This window comes from Bubalus kerabau, chromosome 7 (assembly GCF_029407905.1).
Source record: "Bubalus kerabau isolate K-KA32 ecotype Philippines breed swamp buffalo chromosome 7, PCC_UOA_SB_1v2, whole genome shotgun sequence".
Classification (NCBI taxonomy): domain Eukaryota; kingdom Metazoa; phylum Chordata; class Mammalia; order Artiodactyla; family Bovidae; genus Bubalus; species Bubalus kerabau.
In genome coordinates, this window is record NC_073630.1 from 16,998,498 (window position 1) to 17,020,651 (window position 22,154).

A 22,154-nucleotide genomic window follows, 5' to 3' on the forward strand; every position below is an offset into this window, starting at 1 on the left:
AAGATTTCAAAGAGTGAGTCACAAGACCAAGGACAGGCTGAGGGTGTGCTCACAGGGGTGGATGGATTTATTCATGGACAAGATGATTGGTGATGACACCTGCGTGCCAAAGCCAGATTGTTGGGTCTGTCTTTGTGGATTTCGAAGCCCCCCAGGATGGTGGTGGTCTAATGACATGAAGATTGTGAGACAGGATTCACCAGAGCCACTGGGGGATGGGGGCAGACTGTGGAGACAGAGGCTGGTGGGGCATGACGGCCTGAGGTACTACAGAGTGGGCATTCATGCAAGGGCAGTGACCTGGCAGTAGCGCCCCAATGGTAGGAAAGAGACTCCATCCTTCCTCCCGACTGTGAAGTCCGTGGAGCATGGAGCAAACAGGTTGTTGCTGTTGTTTCTGAATCAATGTCCCCCAGAGAGGAGACAGCCATCTGCAGAGGGAGAGGGAGCACGTTCAAGTGTTTGTCCATGGACCTGGAATCCTGGAGGCCAGAGTGAAAAGTTTGGTTTCGAGGCCATCCAGGGTGGCTTAGACAGTAAAGAATCTGCCTGCAGTGCAGGAGACCCAGGTTCTATCCCTGGGTTAGGAACATCCCCTGGGGAAGGGAATGGCAACCCACTCCGTAGTATTCTTGCCTGGAGAATTCCGTGGACAGAGGAGCCTGATGGGCTACAGTCCATGGGGTTGCAAAGAGTCGAACGTGATTGAGCAACTTTCACTTTCTACTTTCACAGTGGAGACTGGATCCAGAGAGAGGAGACCCAGAGTCGTTGGGGCACCAGGAGCACAGGTGGGCTTGCACCTCAGTTCCCAGGGGCTCCACGGTGTGTGACTGGCTGTGCTGAGTCAGCTGCAGTAATGCCAGGAGAGTTCACCCCAACATGGGGATTCAGATGGATTTCAGTTACGTGCATGGTTTTCATCATCTCAGTTTCATAGAAGCATATAGTCTGAGCCCCAGACTTCTTCCCTATAAATTGAGCCCCACCTCATGGGGCTCTGAGGAGAAACAGATGAGGTGAACATGGGAAGTCTGTGTGGCTCCACTCCAGGCACACAGCAGGTGCTCATAAATACTGCTTTTCCTCACGGACGTTAATTTTGCAGGATGTAAAGCTGGCAACGTGTGAAACTAGCCAGAGTCTGCAGTGGGGACACCCTCTCCCACCCTGTCTGCACCCCACTCCTGGATGCTGTGGGCTTTCCTGGATTCAAAGTCAGAGATGGCAAACCCCAGCTGAGGTGAACAGCATCTTCGCTTGCCTGGGCCACTTTTAAGTTGCATGCTTGGTGGTTCCTTCCCGTCCCTGCAGCAGAGCACAGGTGATCCTGCTCTCAGGACTTTTGTTCCTATGAAGCAGTGCCTCCCCAGGTTGTGCTATTAATTAGCTGTAGGGAACTCTGGGGCTGATAAGGGTTCTTTTCCTGGGCCACATGCTAGAACTTTCCAGTGACACCAACTCAGAGAGGGGCTCGGGTAGCCCTCCTCCCCAACTCAGAAAATGTATGTGCATTTTGCTGGGTGCAGTTTTCCCAACAGCAGCCCCAGCCACCAAAGCTCCAAAGCAGGGCTCGACGGATGGTCGTAGGCTGAGCCTGTGCCACTGTATACTGTCTTTGTGAAGTGCCATTTCATTCTTTATGGAGTTTTCATTCTTTAAACGGCACTAACTTCTCAGCCATGGCGCCCACTTCTCCCTTCTGTTTTACCAGGACTCTGGTTTACCCAGACTCCAGTGCCACCACTTCCTCAGCTCTGACCCACAGCTGGTTTTGTGACCACAGTCTTGGATGGTCTTAAGTCAAAGGACAGTACTGTCAGGACAGGTCCAGCTACTCACAGGCTCTGGCGGCCAAGGCTGAGGGGCAGGAATGGGCAGGAGCCTCCCCTCTCAGAGCAGCTCCCTCACCCGGAAGAGGCTGCCTCAGAGTCCCCTGCACACTTGGAGCACCTCTCACGCTCATCACTCGGAGGGAGTGGCCTGCCGTCCTCCACAAGTTGAGCAGGTCGGCCTGGTGTTTGCCCTAGCTCTGGGCAACATGTATCTGTTGCTTCCCAGATGGCTCAGTGGTAAAGAATCTGCCTGCAGTACAGGAGACGCAGGAGACTGGGGCTCGATCCCTGGGTCAGGACGATCCCCTGGAGGAGGAAATGGCAACCCACTCCAGTGTTCTTGCCTGGAAAATTCCACAGACAGAGGACCCTGGTGGGCAACAGTCCATGGGGTCTCAAACAGTCGGACACAACTGAGTGATTTAGCACACATATACAGTGTGGCTCTTTGCAGACTTTTACTTTTAAAATTTTATTGAAGTATAGTTGACTTTTAATGCTGTGTTAATTTCTGCTGGTAGTTTCATGTTGAATGTAGTTCCCTGTGCTATATGGTAGGATCTTGCTGTTAATCCATCCTACATACATTAGTTCGCATCTGCTAATCTCAAACTTCCAATCCATCCCTCTCGCATCCCCGCTCCTCCTTGGCAACCACAAGTCTATTCTCCATGTGTAGAATTCATCTAAAATGGAATATATGAGGGTCTGGCCTTCGTTCACTTTCTTCCCAACTCTCCAGGGCCTCTGACCCACAGTACCCAGACCTGGTCCCTGCCGTAACTGCTCATTGATATCACCTGGGAACTTATAATAATACTCCCAAGGCCAAGTTTACACCCCAGACCTGTGAATTCAGGTTCTCTGAGGGTGAGATCCAGGCAGTTGTTTTGTAAAGCTGCTCAAGTGACGCCATTGTGCACAGAGGCTTGAGAAGCATTGTTCTAGAGCCTCATCCTGGCCTGAGGGAGGCTGTGGTTACCATCTGTGCAGGGTCTAAGTGCTCTTCCACGCTATTGAAGAAACACTGGGTGACTCTTCACACAGGGGAGGGCTCCGTGAAGGAATAAGTGAGGCAGCACACTCTGTTGCTTATAAATATAATTTATTACCTGTTTAAAAATTCTTTCTTACATTTTGTACATGTTGGCTGACAGGATAGATGCAGGCAAATTTACAAACCAAAGAACTGCAGGGAAATGGAGAGAGGCAGCCAGGGCTAGCATCCCTTGCTTCCAGTGCATGGCGACTTGGATGGGACCCCAGAGAGCCCGTTTCTGCAGGGGGTTTCTAGAAAAGGAATTGCATAGAAGATACAGCAAGAGGGAACTCCGAAACAGCCAAAGAAGTGTTCCATATCTGAAAAGCTAAGGTGGTGTCATTGTGTTTGAGAAAAGGACAACACAGCACAAAACCTTACTGTGCCGTTTCCACAGTTGAACTTTCCCCCGGGACTAGCAGGTGGGTGATACGTCTCTATAGCACAGACCACTGGGGAGTTCTCTCTGATAAACATTGGTTGTCTTCTTTAGAAAGAATGAAGAGAAGGTCACCAATGTGTGACAGGTTAACATAAACTCAGTGAACACGTACAACACCATGACACACAGCACACACATGCACACATGTAGGGATGCTCTTCCCTGCAACTGGGCTGAATGCATCCTGTTGGGGGTGTGAGGGTCACACTACCAAAAGGGAGGATGCAGGTTGCACCCTCAGCTTGTTCTGACTGCTGTCCTCCTGCTTTTTCAAGGCCTGGAGGAGTATGTGTTAGAATTTATTCACCCTCATTTATAGCATCACCTAACAATATAAAAGGGTGAGGTGTTTTGCGCTGGCTGTGGATTTCTTGCTCTTTTGCTCAATCAGGTTTGGCATCTGGGACATGTTTCAGGTCACAGTTCTTGGATGTTGCCTCACCACAGTGCTAACCTTCAGAGGTCAGGGTTTATCAATGCTTAGGCTGCTGATCAGCAATAATTGCCCACGATTCACCTTCTGAACTCAGTACCGAGGGTTATTCCACCCTGGCTGGTACCATCATCTTCAGTAGCTGCTCTGATACTGCCAAGTCCAGGAGACTTTGGAATTTAAGATTGGCACATAGGACTTAAACATATTGGCTAAAAGACCCTGAAGTGTTACAGCTTCAGCAGCTTAGACTTTTGCTGAGGCACAGTCTGAAGTGGCAGGTGTGGAGGCTGGTGTACACCGTAGCAGATGCTTTGTCTCGTGGGCAGCTGACCTTATCTCAGGCCACCTTCCTTTTTCCCTTCTCAACAGCTGGTGGGTCAAGACTCCTGACACTCTGCAGAATCCCAGATCATCTCCGGACAGTTCTCTGTAGTAAGTAAAAGTCTGAAGTATACGGCTGGCTGGGAAATAGCTTCTGTATTGGTTGGTTTTGTTTGGCAGTGCATTTATGGAGTTCCTGTCTGTCTGTCCTGGCAGCACATTCCTTGACCATGCTGAAATACAGCCAGGCATGTATGTTATGTCTGGGTGCATGAGCCCATTAATACTCCACCTGTAGATCAATTCAGGCAGGTGGCAGGGCCACTGAAAAAGCTGAGAGCCATGAACTCTTCTGAAGACAGATTTTTAGAGCAGGATTTCCAAAAATGGGGCAATCACAGGGCTGATAAGACTAAAGTATCAGGAAGTTAATTGTTGGTATGTAGAGCAAACACACCCAGTGACATATAAGGCCATCTCCCTATTTTCACAAATTGGTTTCAGGCATGAATTATGGAAATATTTAGGACTCCACTGGCTTAACCTGTATAGATACAGGCTTAAATTATTAATGCTTACAACGTATTTATTCCCCTTATGTCTTATTCCATAAAAAAATCATTTGAGATGCAAAGGAACTTTTTCAAAATAATCATTACAGCCAGAGATTATACAAATAGATTTCTTAGGGTAAAGAAATAGCACTTGATTGCACAGAGGCAAAGTTCTAAGGATTTCAGCCAACATTAGCTCAGTAAAGTTTAAAAAAATACAAAAAACCAAAAAGGCAAAGTGTAATCGTTGGTCCTGTGAGGCACTCAAAAGGTAAAACAACATTTTATTACCTTGAGATAATCAGTCATAAAAATATTTTCCTTATTGGTTCCATAAATTCTAATGCTCATTGACCATTATCATCTTTACAAATAATTGATTTTGAGGGATGGCATGATGGCATTCTGACTCACAAAAGCGCCTCTGCTCTCAAAGCAGATGGATCAAACCCAGTTTCACTTGGCTGTGTCCACAGACATCCTTCCTGTCATTGGCCTCAGACTTGGACTGGGGTCTCTGTGCAAGACTGGTAACTTGTCCAGAAGCCTCGCTCAGCAAGAGCCATATCTCCTGTTCAACCTGAAGTCTGAAGACTAGATGAGGAAACTTTTTCTACCTATTTTATACTCTCTGGAAGGTCAGTATTTTTATATGCTTGACCTCACGTGGCCAGACCTTGTAGTGGCAAAGGCAGTGAGCCCTGAGCAGATGTGATCAACTACTGCTTCCTCCTCAAACGCCCGTGAGAGACAGAGGCAGGCGTGGGCCAGGGGCGCAGCTGCTGTGTTCCCAGCAGAGACACACCTCAAGATACAGAAGCCAGAGCCTTGTCTGTGCCTCTCCAGAAGAAGGTAAATAAAATCTCAATTCTACTATTGCAGTGTTTAAAATATCTTGCTTACACCCCTAAAAAGTGTTACTGACTGTATAGTTTCCAGAGTGTCCTGAACTCGGTCTCCATGACTTCTTCCTAATGAATGGTTCTACTATCTGCAAGTTGGGAGATTAAAATCTACAAAATAATAGTGAAAGTATTAGTTGCTTAGTCATGTCTGACTCTTTGTGACCCCATGAGCTGTAGCCCGCCTGGCTCCTCGGTCCATGGAATTCTTCAGGCAAGAATACTGGAGTGGGTAGCCATTCCCTTCTTCAGGGGATCATCCTGACCCAGGGATTGAACCCAGGTCTCCTACATTGCAGGCAGATTCTTTACCATTTGAGCCACCAGGGTAGCCCCACAAAATAGTAGTATGTATCAGTATAAAGGGTTGGAGCTACATGTTGTCTAAATATTATCAGGGTAATTCATTTTTTCAACTATTGTCCTTTGTCATAGGTGTCTTTTATCTGCCATTGCATTCAGTTCTTTCTGATTGGGCCTATGATAGCATTAAATTATTAATACCCATTGTTGTTGTAGTTTAGTTGCTAAGTTGTGTCTGACTCTGTAACCGCATGGACTGCAGCCCGCCAGGCTCCTCTGTCCATGGGATTTCCCAGGCAAGAATCCTACAGTGGGTTGCCATTTCCTTCTCCTGGGGATCTTTCCAACCCAGGGATCGAACCTGCATCTCCTGCTTGGTAGGTAGATTCTTTACCACTGTGCCACCTGGGAAGCCCAAGATGGCTAATGGTTATTCAGTATACCAAAGGACATCTCACCCCAAATACTGACTTGCTTTGGAAGAGCTTACATTGCTTCCATGAAGATGGAGTTCTTCTGGGTAACTGAGGTGAGTGTCCACACTGGTGTTCATGCTGTTTATGAAAAGGCTCTTGGCTGTGAGCACCTTGGTATTACAGTTTGCTGACACCTTGTGCCCAGTTATCAATATTCTGAATCTAACTTCTATTCCTTCCAGATCACATTAAGGAAATGTGATTTAGTGAGAGGAAAATGAAAACAGGATGAAACATCTGCCTTTAGATCCCCGAATTCAGAAGGAAGCCAGTTTCTTCTCCTTGATTAACAACAACAACAGTTTTCACTTCATTAGATGTAGTATTTGCATATATAAAACTTATTTCCAATTGGATGCTGCTTATGTCTTCAAAAATAAATATCAGAGAACTAAAAGTAAGTTTTAAAACACATGAAGCCTAGTGAAAAATATAAATAATAATGACAAATCTTCAAAAGCTGTTTTGTACAGGTTTTTCTGTGTTTCTATTATTTCTGTAACACCAATTTGAGATGTCAAAACCCAATTTGAGATGTGTGTGGAGTCAGAAACAAATGTACTAGGCTCATGAAAAGCGAAGTTGCTCAGTCGTGTCCGACTGTTTGCGACCCCATGGACTGTAGCCTACGAGGCTCCTCTGTCCATGGGGTTTTCCAGGGAAGAATACTGGAGTGGGTTACCATTTCCTTCTGCAGGGGAATCTTCCCAACCCAGGGATCGAACCCAGGTCTCATGCATTGAAAGCAGACTGTTTTACCATCTGAGCCACCAGGGAAGCAACTAGGCTCATAATGACATGTAATTTTTGATACGGGTAATTTAAATGAAAAAAAAAAAGGTGAGAATAAGAAATGTCTATCTGATGTGAAAATTCCCGCATGTCTGACATAAAGATGCTACACATGCTCCAGGTATCCATTCCCATTGTCAAAAAACTCTTCCTGAGATTTCCCATTAAACTTGGGGCAGGTAGTGTTATCTACCACTAGATGGCACCATGCACAAGTGAGAGATTTTTTTTTTTTTTTTCCCTTCCAGATGAAGTAAACTGGTTTTTGCTCTCAACCTACAGCGAAGCCCTAGGAATGAAAGGGAGGGCATGTTACAGGATGGCTAATGAGGTTGCTCCCTATATACTGAACTGTTGAGCCTAGACCTTCTGAGTTTGAGAGCAATTTAACAGCTATTACTTCACTCCCCAAAAGAAGGAAATCAGAATTCGCTGTGTAAATTATTTGATGTAAATGGCGTGCTATACATATGGAAGTTTGTTCCCCTGACAGGGAACATGATGGGGGTCTATGACAGACAAGTACCTCACTTGTAAGGAGTTAACCGCCTTTCCCCTTTCTGGTGCTGAGATGCAGAACCAAATACCAGGACGCACTTCAAGTGAACCCAGTGTCTTTGAAAATACAGTTCCTGCTGTCTTCTGTAGTTCTGTGTTGATGACTTTTTAAAAGTCAGTTTTGAAATTATCTGGCTACTACATATTTGCTCCTTTCTATTTTTCATTAGGCATCAGATTTCTAATTCTTGCCTTCCAGAGATGACAGCCCCCCAAACCAGCAATGGTGAGTAATCTTGAAAAGTCATTTTAAGATGCAGCAATGCACCATAGCTATTTTTCTGCTTCCCCCTTTTTAAAAATTAAGTTTTTTTTTTTATGTAGAGTACAATTTTACTACTTTTTGGTCAAAGATATATTGGTATAAGCATGATACACTGAACTTGTTTATTAGTGCAATCTTACCTTCCACAGCAAGGGTAATGTATTTTTATGTACGGCACAGGGTGTGGTCTGAGAGAGACAGATGATGGAATAATCTTCATGTATCTAAAACAGAAGATAAGAAAAGGCTCCCTACCAAGGTATCAACAGTTTCTCAGTGATGAGGATAGAAGAACCTGGGAATATCAACAAATTACCAAAACAGGTGAGGAAATGCATATTGAAAGAAGGGGAAAAGGGTAAGATTATTTCTAATTCAAATCCATTCAGTAACTTGGATACCTCTAGCCCCAAGGTAAACCACAGCCATGTTTTGAAAGTGGCGATTCATATGCAGGGGTGCTTGTTCAGTCTCGGTTTGGCTCCTGGACTGTTGACTCTACCCCCCCACCCACTGAAAGAATTGAGCCCCTGTGTTAAAACCAAGAGCCTCTATGGTCCTAAAGAAATATCATCGTTTACACAAAGTAGTCCGTTGACTAACTATTTTTCAGTTAAAAATTTTTTTTAATTAAAAAATTTTTGACCAAGACAATAATAGAACATAATTTGCAACTAGTCAGGAAGGCAACTGGTCCCAAGAGAGGAAAGAGAGTGATAAGGGGATGCCATCTCTGGGTGAACAGCATGATGCAATGACACGAAGACGAGACTTGAAAGCATAACAAATATGTTACAGGTCAGAATAATTATCTTCCAAGTCAGAATTATTTGGAAGGCATAATGTAGCCTGGGCGAAAGACAGGTTGAATGGTTAAATGATCCAGGTCAGCGTCCATTGTGGTCTTCAGACTGATGAAGGAGGCTGGAGGCATCACAGTGGGAAGTCAAACGTTTTAGAACCTTGAGCCGATCTAATCCACCCCTTCATTTTACAGGTGAGGAGACCTGAGGTCCAGTGAGGGTAAATGACTCTCCCCAGGGAGCACAGAATGACAATGACAAACCCATAATGAGAACTTTCCTGATCTCCAGCTCAGAGGCTGTTCCTTCAATCACACTGCCTCCATGGTAGACAGAGGACCCACCAAAGGCGTGTGGGGCTGCATGACCACAATACTGCGTGAGCTTGAATCGAGAGCACGTCCCATGACAATACTCGGGGGACAAAGCCCCTGCCTGAGCAAGCTCAAAGAACAGACTGACAAAGTCGGTAAGCATTTACCACCTTCTCAGGCAGAATGAGTGAAGAAAGATAAAAATGTCAAGGAAGCAAGGGATGACTGCTTAATTAAACTGGTGACCACATCCACCTTGTTATGAGAAGGTGCCCAGGTCAGGTCGATACCTAAATACTAACAGTACTGCTAACAAAAACAAGGTAAAAGTAAATCCTTTTACTAGAATACTTGTAAATACTCATCAATAATAATAATGATGATGATGATAATACCTTTAAAAAAAAAAACCAAAACACTTCAAGTTGCATATTACCAACACACAAGTTGTGAAGAAATTCTTGTGTTGTTGAACATGAATCGATGTGTTCCCTGTGATGATACAGCTTTATTCCCTGAGGGCATGAGACAGTGCCCTCAAGGAATAAGAAGTCTTATCTATTTCTCCTTTATGCTTAGATTCTCCACTTCCCTGATACAAACAGTAACACTGGTTCTACAAGTTCTAGAAAGAGAACACTGATGGGAGGATTATCTGAGACACTTGATGCACACAATTTGTAGGAAAACTCTTGTGATTTCTCTGTAAATTACTAATCTGAAAGAGACACAGCAAACCGTCCACAGCTTCAACTTCAAATGATTTAAACAAAAATAGAACGAGCCATGGACAGTGTCTGCATCCCTGTCCAATTTGATGTAAACAACGTTTGTAGAAATTGGGTTTGTTAAGAAAGTTTATCCATATATCTGGATAGCAATAAAAAGCGTTTCCTAGGAAACTGTAAGATCCTGTACCACACAGCATACAGCCCAACTAAGAGGAAAATTAGGTTGATTTCTAAATTCAAGATACACATTTGTACAACTGTTCTGAACTCCTGTGGCGGTGTCCGAGTAGAGTGGGCGTGTACATTGGCGGCTGTGTCTGCCTTCTGTCTCCCGCTGCAGTCTTGCCTGTGGAGCTCACCGGTCCAGACGGGTTTCCTCCTCCGCGGTGAGCTCCTGGGCTCTCCTCCTGCACTTCAGCCCCAGCCTGGGTCAGTACTGCCCTTCTGCTAATGACACTACTGTTTCATGTCTTCCCATTTCCTCTAAGACAGCTGCCAGCACGCTCAGGTTTCCATCTGGGAAGTTCTGTGCTTCCCAGAGATCCAGGATGACACCAGTTGGACTTGATTTGGTGGCAAAGTAATTCAAGTACCTGTAATTGGTAATGGGAAAAAGGGCTGAACGGTCTGATTTATGGGTCTGTTTTCTTTTCAGTCTTGACTAAACCTTTTTGTTTCTGCATTTCTGTAAGCATCCTGGTCCCCCTTGAGAAACTGGGGCTTGCACTGAGCTGTCCTGAATGACTAGCTCATGTTTAATTAGGTCAGCCCCAGACAGGAGACGTGATGCTTAACTTTGTTAACCTCAACTCTGAGTAAGATAATTTAAGAGACAAGATGTCTATGGGTCACATCCTGAACAGGAAATCAAGAGGCTTATGTTTTCTCTCCAGCCCAGCCTCTGATCATCTTTGACAGGTCAGGCCTGGGGCTTTGCTTGGTAGTGATGGCAAAGTTCTAAAGAGAAGAGGCTGCTGAGGTCTCTTCATAACAGCACTGCTGTGATTAGCATGTTAATTACCCATCCAGCTTCAACAGTAGGTGAGGAACAATAATTAGTGAATGGCTATATCATTTAGGGGGATTTAGCCCATCAGCCTTGCGAAGTAGATCATAAAACCCGATGCTTAGAAAAGTCAGAGAAGCCCAGGATGTCTCTCAACCATGTATCTGCAACACCATGGTGCAAGAGACAAGGTAGGAACTTAATACATGTTGGCAGAATGAAAAGCAAGTAAATGTGCAGATGGAAAGACAAAAAAGAATGTTGCTCTAACAGTTATCGGTCCTGAAGCCTGGTCGTACCCACCTGTCCAGGTTGAGCTTATGGGCCAGCATCCTCCAGTCGTGACCCCTGGTCTGCGGGGCATCCAGGCTGCTACAGAGCTTCTGCCGGATCGGGGGCGGGATGCTGAAAGCGCTGGGGCCCGTCATGGCGGTGATGGTGCTCGCTGGGTCCAGAAGCGGCAGAGCCATGCCAGTAGGTTCCTGTGGTTCAGGCAGGGCAACAACACAGCATTATTTCTGAAGACAAAAGCGATCCTTATTGACCCAGTCAACATAATGCCTCGTTTGAAAAGATAAGAGGAGAATGGGTGCTATTATTCTCCTTACTGAGGATGACTTCTTTCTGGCTGCAAGTTGTGATTCTCTATAACCTGGCTTAGAGGGAGAAGTATGTTGTGAGCTGACTTTGCACAGCCTGGGATTTATGGGTCTTCCTTCAGGACTGGGCTAGCCGGAGACTGCGTGTGTAACTCAGTAACAGCTTTTCTACTAGAATTTCTCCAGGATGAGCCAGGGAATGTCTAGAGATTCTAGAGACAGTCTGACCCTAAGGGGAATGCCCTGGGCAAATGCTCGAGTAACTTCTCCCTCTGTAGAAGATGGCTTGTTTCTGCTTTTGTTGAATGAAATGGAACATAGCTCTCCTGTAAATGATATCAAATTAGGACTAATTTTTTAAAAGAAAATGGTGAACGCAGTATACTGCCTTAGGGCAAACTGCTAACAGAATCCTCCAATTGCTATACACCCTTAACTTAAAAAAAAAAATCTAATTTTAGTAGAGAAAACCATAGATTGGCTTTTAAGATAGTTTCAGCTCATAAAACAGCATAAATGCAAAATCGGAATTTCATCTGCAGGAGAAACTCTAATCATTTTCTGATCACTTCTGCTGGTTGGAAAAGCAAAAGCAAATGTTGCCTGGGAACTATTAAAGTAATAAAAGAAAATCCACTTAATCTACTTTAAATGTCATCTCTCTCTTTTTTCCAAGCAGGTAACTGAGGTGAAGATAATTAGCTGCTGGAGGATAAAGTAGCCACATGCAGCTCCAGCCATCAGGAAGTCTCGGGGTCTGGCGAGGTGCTCCACCCAGAGGTCAGTGCCCCTGCCATGCAGAACCTCCCAAACCCTGCTGCTCCTGCACTGTGGGGCCCCAGGATGCATCCTGGGGTGGCCTGCTCCGTGGCCCTGGATCAGCAGCCAGGACTCACTGTGAGGCTTGTGCATCACACCACACGAGGTCTGTCAGGGCCTTTGGAGGGCATGTTCGAGCAAAAAAAGAAAATGTTTTTTAATGTAGAACACACAACAGTGTTGACTGTGATCACAGTCTTTGGCCTCAAAACCCAGAGCTTGGCAAACTCAGCCTCCGAGGATTGTACTGGCTCCTTTATGTTAACCTCCAACACATACCCAGACTTAAAGGACTGGTGTGAAACAGAGGCAACAAATGGGAGATGGAGTCCCTGAATCCTGAAGGTCATTCCCTGCGCTGGGCACAGAGCTCTTTTCAGGGGACCTTGAAGGCATAGTACTTAAACCAAGGGGACCAGAAGCGAGGGCAAAGGCACACGTTGCTGCTTCTCAGTGGATTTATGGTAGGAATGTTCACACACAAGTCGCCAACACTTCTATTAGGTATAAATGGACGTTGGGGCAGAGGTGTACAGAACTCACACCTTAAGGCTATGGCCCACTTTGAGGTCCTCCGTGCGTCTTGTCTGGACCATGACAATGGGGTCTAGGTGGAAACCCAGCTGAACTGTCCCTGGCTGGCCATGGAGCGCTGACTCACAGCCTCAGATGTTCTCATTGGTGGCCACACCAGCTCCCTGCTTCTTACCTATGATCTCCCTTCTGCTACACTCATCTTCCTAAAGCCCAGCACTGACATTCTCCTGCCTTCTCTTCAGTTCAGTCACTCAGTCGTGTCCGACTCTGCAACGCCATGAGTCGCAGCACGCCAGGCCTCCCTGTCCATCACCAACTCCCAGAGTTCACTAAGACTCACGTCCATCGAGTCAGTGATGCCATCCAGCCATCTCATCCTCTGTCGTCCCCTTCTCCTCCTGCCCCCAATCCCTCCCAGCAGCAGAGTCTTTTCCAATGAGTCAACTCTTTGCATGAGGTGGCCAAAGTACTGGAGTTTCAGCTTTAGCATCATTCCTTCCAAAGAAATCCCAGGGCTGATCTCCTTCAGAATGGACTGGTTGGATCTCCTTGCAGTCCAAGGGACTCTCAAGAGTCTGCTCCAACACCACAGTTCAAAAGCATCAATTCTTCAGCGCTCAGCCTTCTTCACAGTCCAACTCTCACATCCATACATGACCACAGGAAAAACCATAGCCTTGACTAGACAGACCTTTGTTGGCAAAGTAATGTCTCTGCTTTTGAATATGCTATCTAGGTTGGTCATAACTTTCCTTCCAAGGAGTAAGTGTCTTTTAATTTCATGGCTGCAGTCACCATCTGCAATGATTTTGGAGCCCAAAAAAATAAAGTCTGACACTGTTTCCCCATCTATTTGGCAGGAAGTGATGGGACCGGATGCCATGATCTTCGTTTTCTGAATGTTGAGCTTTAGCCAACTTTTTCTCTCTCCACTTTCACTTTCATCAAGAGGCTTTTTAGTTCCTCTTCACTTTCTGCCATAAGGGTGGTGTCATCTGCATATCTGAGGTTATTGATATTTCTCCCGGCAATCTTGATTCCAGCTTGTGCGTCTTCCAGCCCAGCATTTCTCATGATGTCCTCTGCATATAAGTTAAATAAACAGGGTGACAAGATACAGCCTTGACATAATCCTTTTCCTATTTGGAACCAGTCTGTTGTTCTATGTCCAGTTCTAACTGTTGCTTCCTGACCTGCATACAGATATCTCAAGAGGCAGGTCAGGTGGTCTGGTATTCCCATCTCTTTCAGAATTTTCCACAGTTGATTGTGATGCACACAGTCAAAGGCTTTGGCATAGTCAATAAAGCAGAAATAGATTTTTTTTGGAACTCTCTTGCTTTTTCCATGATCCAGCAGATGTTGGCAATTTGATCTCTGGTTCCTCTACCTTTTCTAAAACCAAATTGAACATCTGGAAGTTCACGGTTCATGTATTGCTGAAGCCTGGCTTGGAGAATTTTGAGCATTACTTTACTAGCATGTAAGATGAGTGCAATTGTGCAGTAGTTTGAGCATTCTTTGGCATTGCCTTTCTTTGGGATTGGAATGAAAACTGACCTTTTCCAGTCTTGTGGCCACTGCTGACTTTTCCAAATTTGCTGGCATATTGAGTGCAGCACTTTCACAGCATCATCTTTCAGGATTTGAAATAGCTCAACTGGAATTCCATCACCTCCACTAGCTTTGTTCGTAGTGATGCTTTCTAAGGCCCACTTGACTTCACATTCCAGGATTTCTGGCTCTAGGTCATTGATCACACCATCGTGATTATCTGGGTCATGAAGCTCTTTTTTGTACAGTTCTTCTGTGTATTCTTGCCACCTCTTCTTAATATCTTCTGCTTCTGTTAGGTCCATACCATTTCTGTCCTTTATCGAGCCCATGTTTGCATGAAATGTTCCCTTGGTATCTTTACTTTTCTTGAAGAGATCTCTAGTCTTTCCCATCCTGTTGTTTTCCTCTATTTCTTTGCATTGATCGCTGAGGAAGGCTTTCTTATCTCTTCTTGCTATTCTTTGGAACTCTGCATTCAGATGCTTATGTCTCCTTTTCTCCTCTGCTTTTTGCTTCTCTTCTTTTCACAGCTATTTGTAAGGCCTCCTCAGACAGCTATTTTGCTTTTTTGCATTTCTTTTTCATGGGGATGGTCTTGATCCCTGTCTCCTGTAGAATGTCACGAACCTCATTCCATAGTTCATCAGGCACTCTATCAGATCTAGGCTCTTAAATCTATTTCTCACTTCCACTGTATAATCATAAGGGATTTGATTTAGGTCATACCTGAATTGTCTAGTGGTTTTCCCTACTTTCTTCAATTTAAGTCTGAATTTGGTAATTTGCCTTCTCTTGGTAAGTATCAAATGGCTTTCCTACCATACCCATCCCCAAGTCCTAGCCCTGCAGTAAGGCGGTATGCTGGTCTGGAGGCCCCCAGTGCTCCCTCCACCCAGCAACCTGGCCCCGCCTTTCTCATGACTCTCTCTCCTCAGACTGGTCCATTCACTCGTCCAAGTGCCTTTCTTAAGGGTATTTGTTGTTCAGTCGCTCAGTCTTGTCCGACTCTTTGTGACCCCATGGGCTGCAGCAATCCAGGCTTCCCTGTCCTCATGGTCTCCTGGAGCTTGCTCAAACTCATGTCCATTGAGACATGATGCTGTCCAAACCTCTCTGTCCCCCACTTCTCCTCCTGCCTTCAATTTTCCCCAGGGTCAGGGTACCTCACTCCAGTATTCTTGCCTGGAGGATTCCATGAACAAAGGAGTCTAGCAGGTTACAGTCCATGGGGTCGCAGAGAGTCGGACACCACTGCAACAACTAACACTTTGACCTCACTTTTGCTAGTTCTTCTGCTCTTTCCCTGAACCTCTGTCAGGCCAACCCCTTCAAAGCCTAGACCAGAAAGCATGTTTCCTGAGCAAATACCCGAAGCTATCTGTTGGGAGCCCTCCTACAGCGCATCCCACAGCTTGGGATCTCCACCCAGCCTGCCCTGTGAATCTTGGCTGTACTTACAGAGGACTTCCTCTGACTTCCCCAGCTGCTTGGAGATGAGAATGTTTTTGTCATCCCCAGAACTCCTATGATGCTCAGGACAGTGCCTTGCATATGGAAGCTCTTCAATTCATATTTGTTGAAATGAGAGAAAATGTTTCTTGATACAGAGAGAGGATGAAACCCACTCCACAGAGCTTCTAACTGTGGCTAAAGGCAAGGCCCTTCTCACTGTTCAGTACTGAAGGTGAAGGGCAGGGAGAGGGAGGCATGGCTCTCAGGAAGGTGTGTGCACATCCACCCGGTTCCCCTTCTCCTGGTGAATAAGGAACCGTCAGCACTTTACGTGGGCCTTCAAACCCTGCATCTCCATCCTGTTTATTTCTGTGTGGACGAAATAAGAAGCCCCAAAGGGCATCATCTTGTCTCTCTTATCAGATGGCTGACAACAGCCTTGGAGGTAAAAGAAAAATACATATACCCATTTACGTTTATATTTCACCTACTAATTTCTGTTGCTATTTATTATTTCTTCCTTTACTTCCAGGTGAAAGTAGAGTTTACTCTCACATAATGCATATTACAATAATTGTTTATGATATTGGTGCCATCTGCCTTTGACGTTACGATTCTCTTAAACATATGATTTTTCACCATTAACCAAACAGCTGCTATGGCCTACATTTCAACAGTCCACAGGAGAAGTAACTTTCCACTCCTGTATTCTGACTCTTCGGGAAGTCACTTAGAAAAACTAGATTTCCCCAAGCGTCCTTTTGAACAGATTATAGAAAGCAGAAGAGGTAAATAGGATGGCTGTAGCAGAGTGAAGCTTTGGACACTAACACTGTTCTCGGTGTGCACAGAAGTGCTGTGGGTCATAATGTCTTTGTTTTTATAGTTAAAAGTCCTGAAGAGACTGAACTTCCTCTTTTACTTTTTTTCTCTCTTGGTGGGCACCTTCCCCTTTCTTACTTCCCTGGTTCCTCTAAGAACCCTCTTACCATCATTTACATTTTGACACTCATTCATCCCCATACCCTGCCAGGCATTTTCATTCTTAAACTTTATCTTTAGGTAAGGAAGGAATCGCTTGGCGGAGGCACCCAGAGAGGAACAACCATCCAGCTCCTGCCATCACCTTGGTCTACGTCCAGCACAGCTGGGTCTCCCTGGGGGTCAGCAGGTCCTCGACCTGGCTGGAGAGGCCCGAGGGCTGAGTGGCTTTAGAAAGGAGCACGGGGGGAGTGGCACAGTCCTAGAAAGTCAGTTCCTTCTCGGGAGACGGGACACTGGAACTGCAACCCCAGCCCACCCGCCAACTTGCCATGTGACCCTCGTGGGGAGCTCCATCCAGCAGACAGACACCACCCATGGAGCCCTTTCTCTGGTTGGTTATGGCTTGTCAGTCACAGGGGACCCCACCTTGAGCTTTTGATGAGGATCCAGGGCTTAGGGCACTCCAGAGCCAATTGTTACCCAGTGTACAGGCTGGCTCCCAACGTCAGTACCAGCCCGCTTGCACAGCATTCAGATGCTAACAAACAGCAGTGGTGGGACTCAGTGACCCAGAAGGAAAAGCAGCCGTGCGCCCCCTAATCCCCAAAGTCACCTGACTTGGGGCCTTTCTGCACACACACTCCCCCACCCCTGTTCACTGCGCTTGTCTGTCACGGGCCTCTGAGGGGACTTGAAGGGTGGGCCTCTCCGAGCTGACAGCCACCGGGTTGCAAAAGAAACCATCTTTCCTCTCTGTTGGCACAAGAAAGAAAGTCCTTAAACTGTGATCACACTAGGCAACACTGTCTCCTCAGCGGGGGTAGAGTCCTGCACGGCGCCCTTTCATTTGCGGCCGCAGCTGATCCACCTTTTCATCACACAGCCGATGCTCAGGCTGAACAGAAAGCAAGCATCAAAGGCGCAGCCCTCCTCGCCCCGCTCCAAAACTCCGCAGCCTTTGTTGTCCCTGGAGCTGGGTGGTTATTGAACTTTGCAGACCTGCTGGGCCTGGAAAGTGAAAACACCCTCCCGAGCCAGCAGGGGTGGTGCTCTGGGCCCAGGCGATAGGCTGGCCTGTCGGAAGGCTGGGCGGTTGCCATGGCGCCCTGACACGGAGATCATGCCTTATGAATGTCACCGAGGTCTGTGACTGAAGTTGTTTATGAGTCAAAAGTCTCATGAAACTGCGGGAGGAAATGATGACCGCAGCTCGGAGGGCTGTGGGAAAGGAGGATGTGGTGGGGCTGATGCGCTTCCCCTCTCGGTTTGCTAAGGAAGACCGTCCTTGAATACGACACACAGAGAGAGACACCCCGAACACGGTGACATGTCGTTCGTCACCACGCATGAGCCGGCAAGGGAGAGGGGTCTTTTAAATCAGATACCGTAGTTCTAAAAGATAGCAGTTCCGTGCTGTGGCTCACGAAGCAGCACCAAGCCCCGTTCTGCAGGCCCCATAAGGGGCTGCCCCTTCATTTCATCTGGTCCTCTCTCGTCCCTTCAGCCTGAAGGGTTTCCACTGTCCTAACTCCAAACCCTGAGGTCCCAGGTAACCAGGAAGGTCATGAGCACCCCTTCTTTCCACCCAGGGAAGTTTTAAATAGCAACAATGATTGTTATTTCTGAGATACAGACATTCTAAAAACAGCGAGGAAAGATGGTGAGAGGGCCGCTGGGGAAGATGCCTGGGTTTACCTTCTATTTCTGGACTCTCTGTCACACTGGGGAGAGGGGCATCTCTTCTTCTGTTTGGAGGGTGAGGTATAAGACAGCAAGCACACCCAGAGCTTTCTCCTTTCAACATGGAGAAGAAAGGAAAGGAGGCGGTGGGTGGCGCACAGCTGGGCAAAGGCAGGTGCATCCCAAGGAAAGCAGAACAGACGGGAAGAGCGTCAGTGGGGATGCTTTGGGAAAGTTACTGTATGTGCACACGAGTTAATCCTTATGGCTGAAGTTCAGATGTGTGTAAGAAGTCCTTAAATTCATGTCACCAACTAGAAAAGTCTTGTTTTTTGAAAAGGAGCCTCTACTGCACTTTCATGTATCGGTATCTCCCTGTGTTCATTAAAAGCACTGTCTTGTGAACGAGCCGGCCCTCCAGGACTCCCCCAGGTCACACTGAGATGCTTTGTGCCTCTCGCTTGTGAGCGCCGCGGGCGCCTCTTACCTCAGACACGGTGCAGTTCAGCTGGAAGATCTGCCCTTCTCCCTCCACTTGCCGCACACACAGTTTGCAGACCAGCTCCACTGTGTTCAGGCTGAATCTTTCCAGAGTGAACGTGCAGTGGAGGTTTCTCTGAGACCCACTCCAGACATGGTAGAAAGGAATTTCCTGAAGCACAGAAAAGGGGGAACCACAAATGAGGGACCCGGTGCTCTCAGTACTGCACATGTGAATTGCGGTGCCTTCTTTACTCCTCACTGTGGGTCTGTGCACGAATATATCCCAACTCCCTTTTCAGATGGAAAGACTGAGGACCAGAGATGTTTACATAACTCACCCAAAGTCCCATAGCTAGTAAGTGGCAGAGTTGAGGTCCAAAGCCAGGGCTTTGGCCCCAGAACCCATACACCTAACCAGCCTGCCACTTCTGTCATTTATAAAAAAGCCATTGTAAGTGGTTTTTTTTGTTTTTTTTTTCAAGGTTTAGACAATTCCCCAAATAAAACCCACTCCCCTCCAGTCACTGCCCATGAAAAGAACTCCTTGCCAGGGTACCATGGAGGAAAGCAAAGAAGTCTAAAGGGTGATGCACTGACCCAGTTCCCTTTCATGCCCATGCCCTCCACAGGACGAGGAAAGCCAGGATTCACTACAAGTTGGAAACTGGAGGCTTGACTAGCTGCCACATGAAAGCTCTTGGCCTAAAAATCACCAAGCCTCTAACAGGCATACTTTCCTATGAATCTAGATCACCTCACAGAGCCCATCCTAGAATCTTTTTTTCAATAAAGGAAGAAAAGGTTGACACACAATGGGAGAGCATGTTGGTTAAGAGCAGAGGCTTGGAGCCAAATTAAGTACAAATGAGATGCCTTCCCCTTGTTTACTTGGTGATTCGGGGCAAGCTGCTTAACCTTTTCTGTTTCCTCATCTGCGAAAGCCTGTGCATAAGCAAAAGAAAAACCTGAATGAAGGGGGTTAAATGACATTCATCAAAGTACATGAGAGTCTGGCAGATGGTGAGCACTCAGCCAGGCTTAGCTTGAAGTATCATATTATTATTATTATTAAAGCAGTATTTTCCTTTACAGTTGCAAAAAAAAAAAAAACTGTTCATAAAGGGGGAAGATTTATGGCAGTTGCAAAATCAGAGGAGAGAGGAAAAGGAAGGAAGAGATTTAATGAGCAAGTCAAAGCCAGTCTCTCAATCAAGGACTGACTGACACAGAAGAGTCTGGCATGTGCCCACATCAAAGCTCAAGACTGTTAGTGAACTAGTAGGTTTTCCCCCCACAATTTATATGTAAGTACCAGACATCTGAGAGTAAGGATGCAGCTGCAAATCTTCCCTTTATCCCTTCTAGTGCATTCACGGACTTCCATCAGGAAATCACAGCCAGTGCAGATGCAGCCCCGGAGGGGGGACGGGCTGTGCACGCATGTAGACGAGGGTTTGCTGCTTATCTAAGTGTGTCTGTGACTCCCAGGGCTGGGTCTGAGATTAGGGAGCCCATTGTAGCCTCCTGAGAGCCCAGGCTGGCTGATGGAGGCGGAGGTGAGAAACCTCTGGAGAGTCTTACTTTCCCCTCATACGGCTATATACAGAGGGGACCAGTATTCTGATGCTCGTATTTAATTTAAAATCCTGGCCAGGTTTTATTTTTACTTGCTATTCCGAGTTTCCAAGATGATGTTCCTTTAAGTTTTCAACATAAAGGCGCTCTCTTAGCCAGCCTGAAGCCTAGTCTGTGTCATGTGGGATACCAATGTTCTCTTTCTCCTATGAATGCTTTTGAGGCTAGTTTATCAACTCAGTGTTAACGTTACTCTGAAAATAAATAGAAATGATGGCTGGTCCGAAGGTAGTGAGTTATCTCAATTGATTGTTCACAGTCAGTTACAGATCGAACTTCTTGTTCTACTCTTCCCCCCTTCTCACTAGTGCACTTGACTAGTCTTAAAAAAAAAAAAAAAAAGAAATGATGGACTTGAAGTCTTATTTATTGAAAGCAAAACAATGATAGTACACTTACCTGAAAGAATTGAGAAAAGAGCATTTCCTCCAGTATGTCTAGAGTATTTTTCGAAAATCCTAAATAACCCCAAACTATTTTGGAGGAGTACCAAAGTTAAGATTACTTTCAAGGAATGGAATATCTTCTGTCTAAATCATTCCAGTTCTCTTTCTTGGAGATGTCTTCAAGCCTTCAGTTCATCTTGGGAACCTTACCTGATATTTGGCCAGTAACTTGCTCTTCCAGAGGGAATGTGCAATATCGTGAATGGATAGGCGCAGGTTGTGGGTGCTGCCTTTAAAGTGAAGAGCCTTAGGTTCTTCTAGGAGCTGTCCTCCCATCTGTCGCTCGAGCTGCAAAACTTCCTGCAACGACATGCCCCAAACCAAAAGCAAATGACTGCCGGGCATCACTCCGTGGCATCTTCCTCATTCTGCCCCAGGACCTCATCCTCCAGCCTGGAGGCCCTCCAACAGAGGCTCTGGCCAGTTTGCATGTGACTGGTCCCCGTGGACCATAGCCTGTCAGCAAGCCACAGCACACTCGTGCAGCACACTCAGTACAGTCTGCACTTCCCAACAGACAAATGGGATATTGAATCAAATACAGGGAAATAACGATCAGGGCCCCAAATGGGGAGAACTCCCAATAAAAGGAAACACAGGCAGAAATATAAACAGATAAGAAAGTAGATTTTCAATGAACTTTCAGGGGAAAGGGCAAATAACTAGAAAACAAACCACATCTTGGATTGGTTAACACCAGCCAACAAGTAAAAATCTGGAATGTGTTTTGGGCACACTTTCCTATCTTTTTTTAGTTTCCTTACCTACAGAAAGACAATTTCTGTTTAAAATTATCCATTACACAATTCCTAAGTATCAAAAAATTAAAACAGGCTCATTAAATATTCTATTAGAGAAAAGTATACAGATCAGGAAGATTTTCCAGCACCAAATATTGACCTAAATAGTCACTCAGATTAAGTTTTTTTAAAAAGTCACCTCATTTTTCAAGACCCATGGCTGATTAAAAAATTTGCTATGTAACTTTTCTTATGCCATAAATATGTAACATCAACATAAATTCTATATCTACTTCCACTCCTCAAGCTCATTAATGGGAGTAAAGGAAGCATTTCCAACTACAGCTGCAATCATCCAAACATCAGCAAACCATAAGTTATCAATGAATAAAATATCCTGAGTCTCTTCTGCGTCAGAACCATCCCTGTGCATTTTGTTCCCCTC

The 22,154-nt window shown here is 45.9% G+C and overlaps 1 protein-coding gene and 1 long non-coding RNA gene across 6 annotated transcripts in view; one reads left to right on the forward strand and one right to left on the reverse strand.

The window, feature by feature from the left end:
- The first annotated feature begins 5,109 nt into the window (after nt 1–5,109).
- Nucleotides 5,110–8,233, forward strand: LOC129657493 (uncharacterized). Its single transcript, XR_008716763.1, has 3 exons — nt 5,110–5,479; nt 7,829–7,884; nt 8,104–8,233. It is a non-coding gene; the product is annotated as an uncharacterized LOC129657493 (long non-coding RNA).
- A 1,819-nt stretch (nt 8,234–10,052) lies between these two features.
- UNC5C (unc-5 netrin receptor C) overlaps nt 10,053–22,154 on the reverse strand; it is a 436,417-nt gene continuing 424,315 nt past the window's right edge. For 2 of the 5 annotated variants that reach the window (XM_055587671.1, XM_055587670.1), the window contains 4 exons: nt 21,120–21,269; nt 18,893–19,057; nt 11,081–11,259; nt 10,053–10,364 (listed from right to left, as the gene is read on the reverse strand). In XM_055587671.1, the coding sequence (XP_055443646.1) occupies nt 10,202–10,364; nt 11,081–11,259; nt 18,893–19,057; nt 21,120–21,269 (657 nt within the window). In that variant the 3' untranslated portion in view covers nt 10,053–10,201. Of the gene's footprint in view, nt 10,365–11,080; nt 11,260–12,068; nt 12,314–14,393; nt 14,899–15,979; nt 16,111–18,892; nt 19,058–21,119; nt 21,270–22,154 lie in introns of those variants that run through there. The other 3 variants (XM_055587673.1, XM_055587672.1, XM_055587674.1) reach the window with 3 other exon arrangements.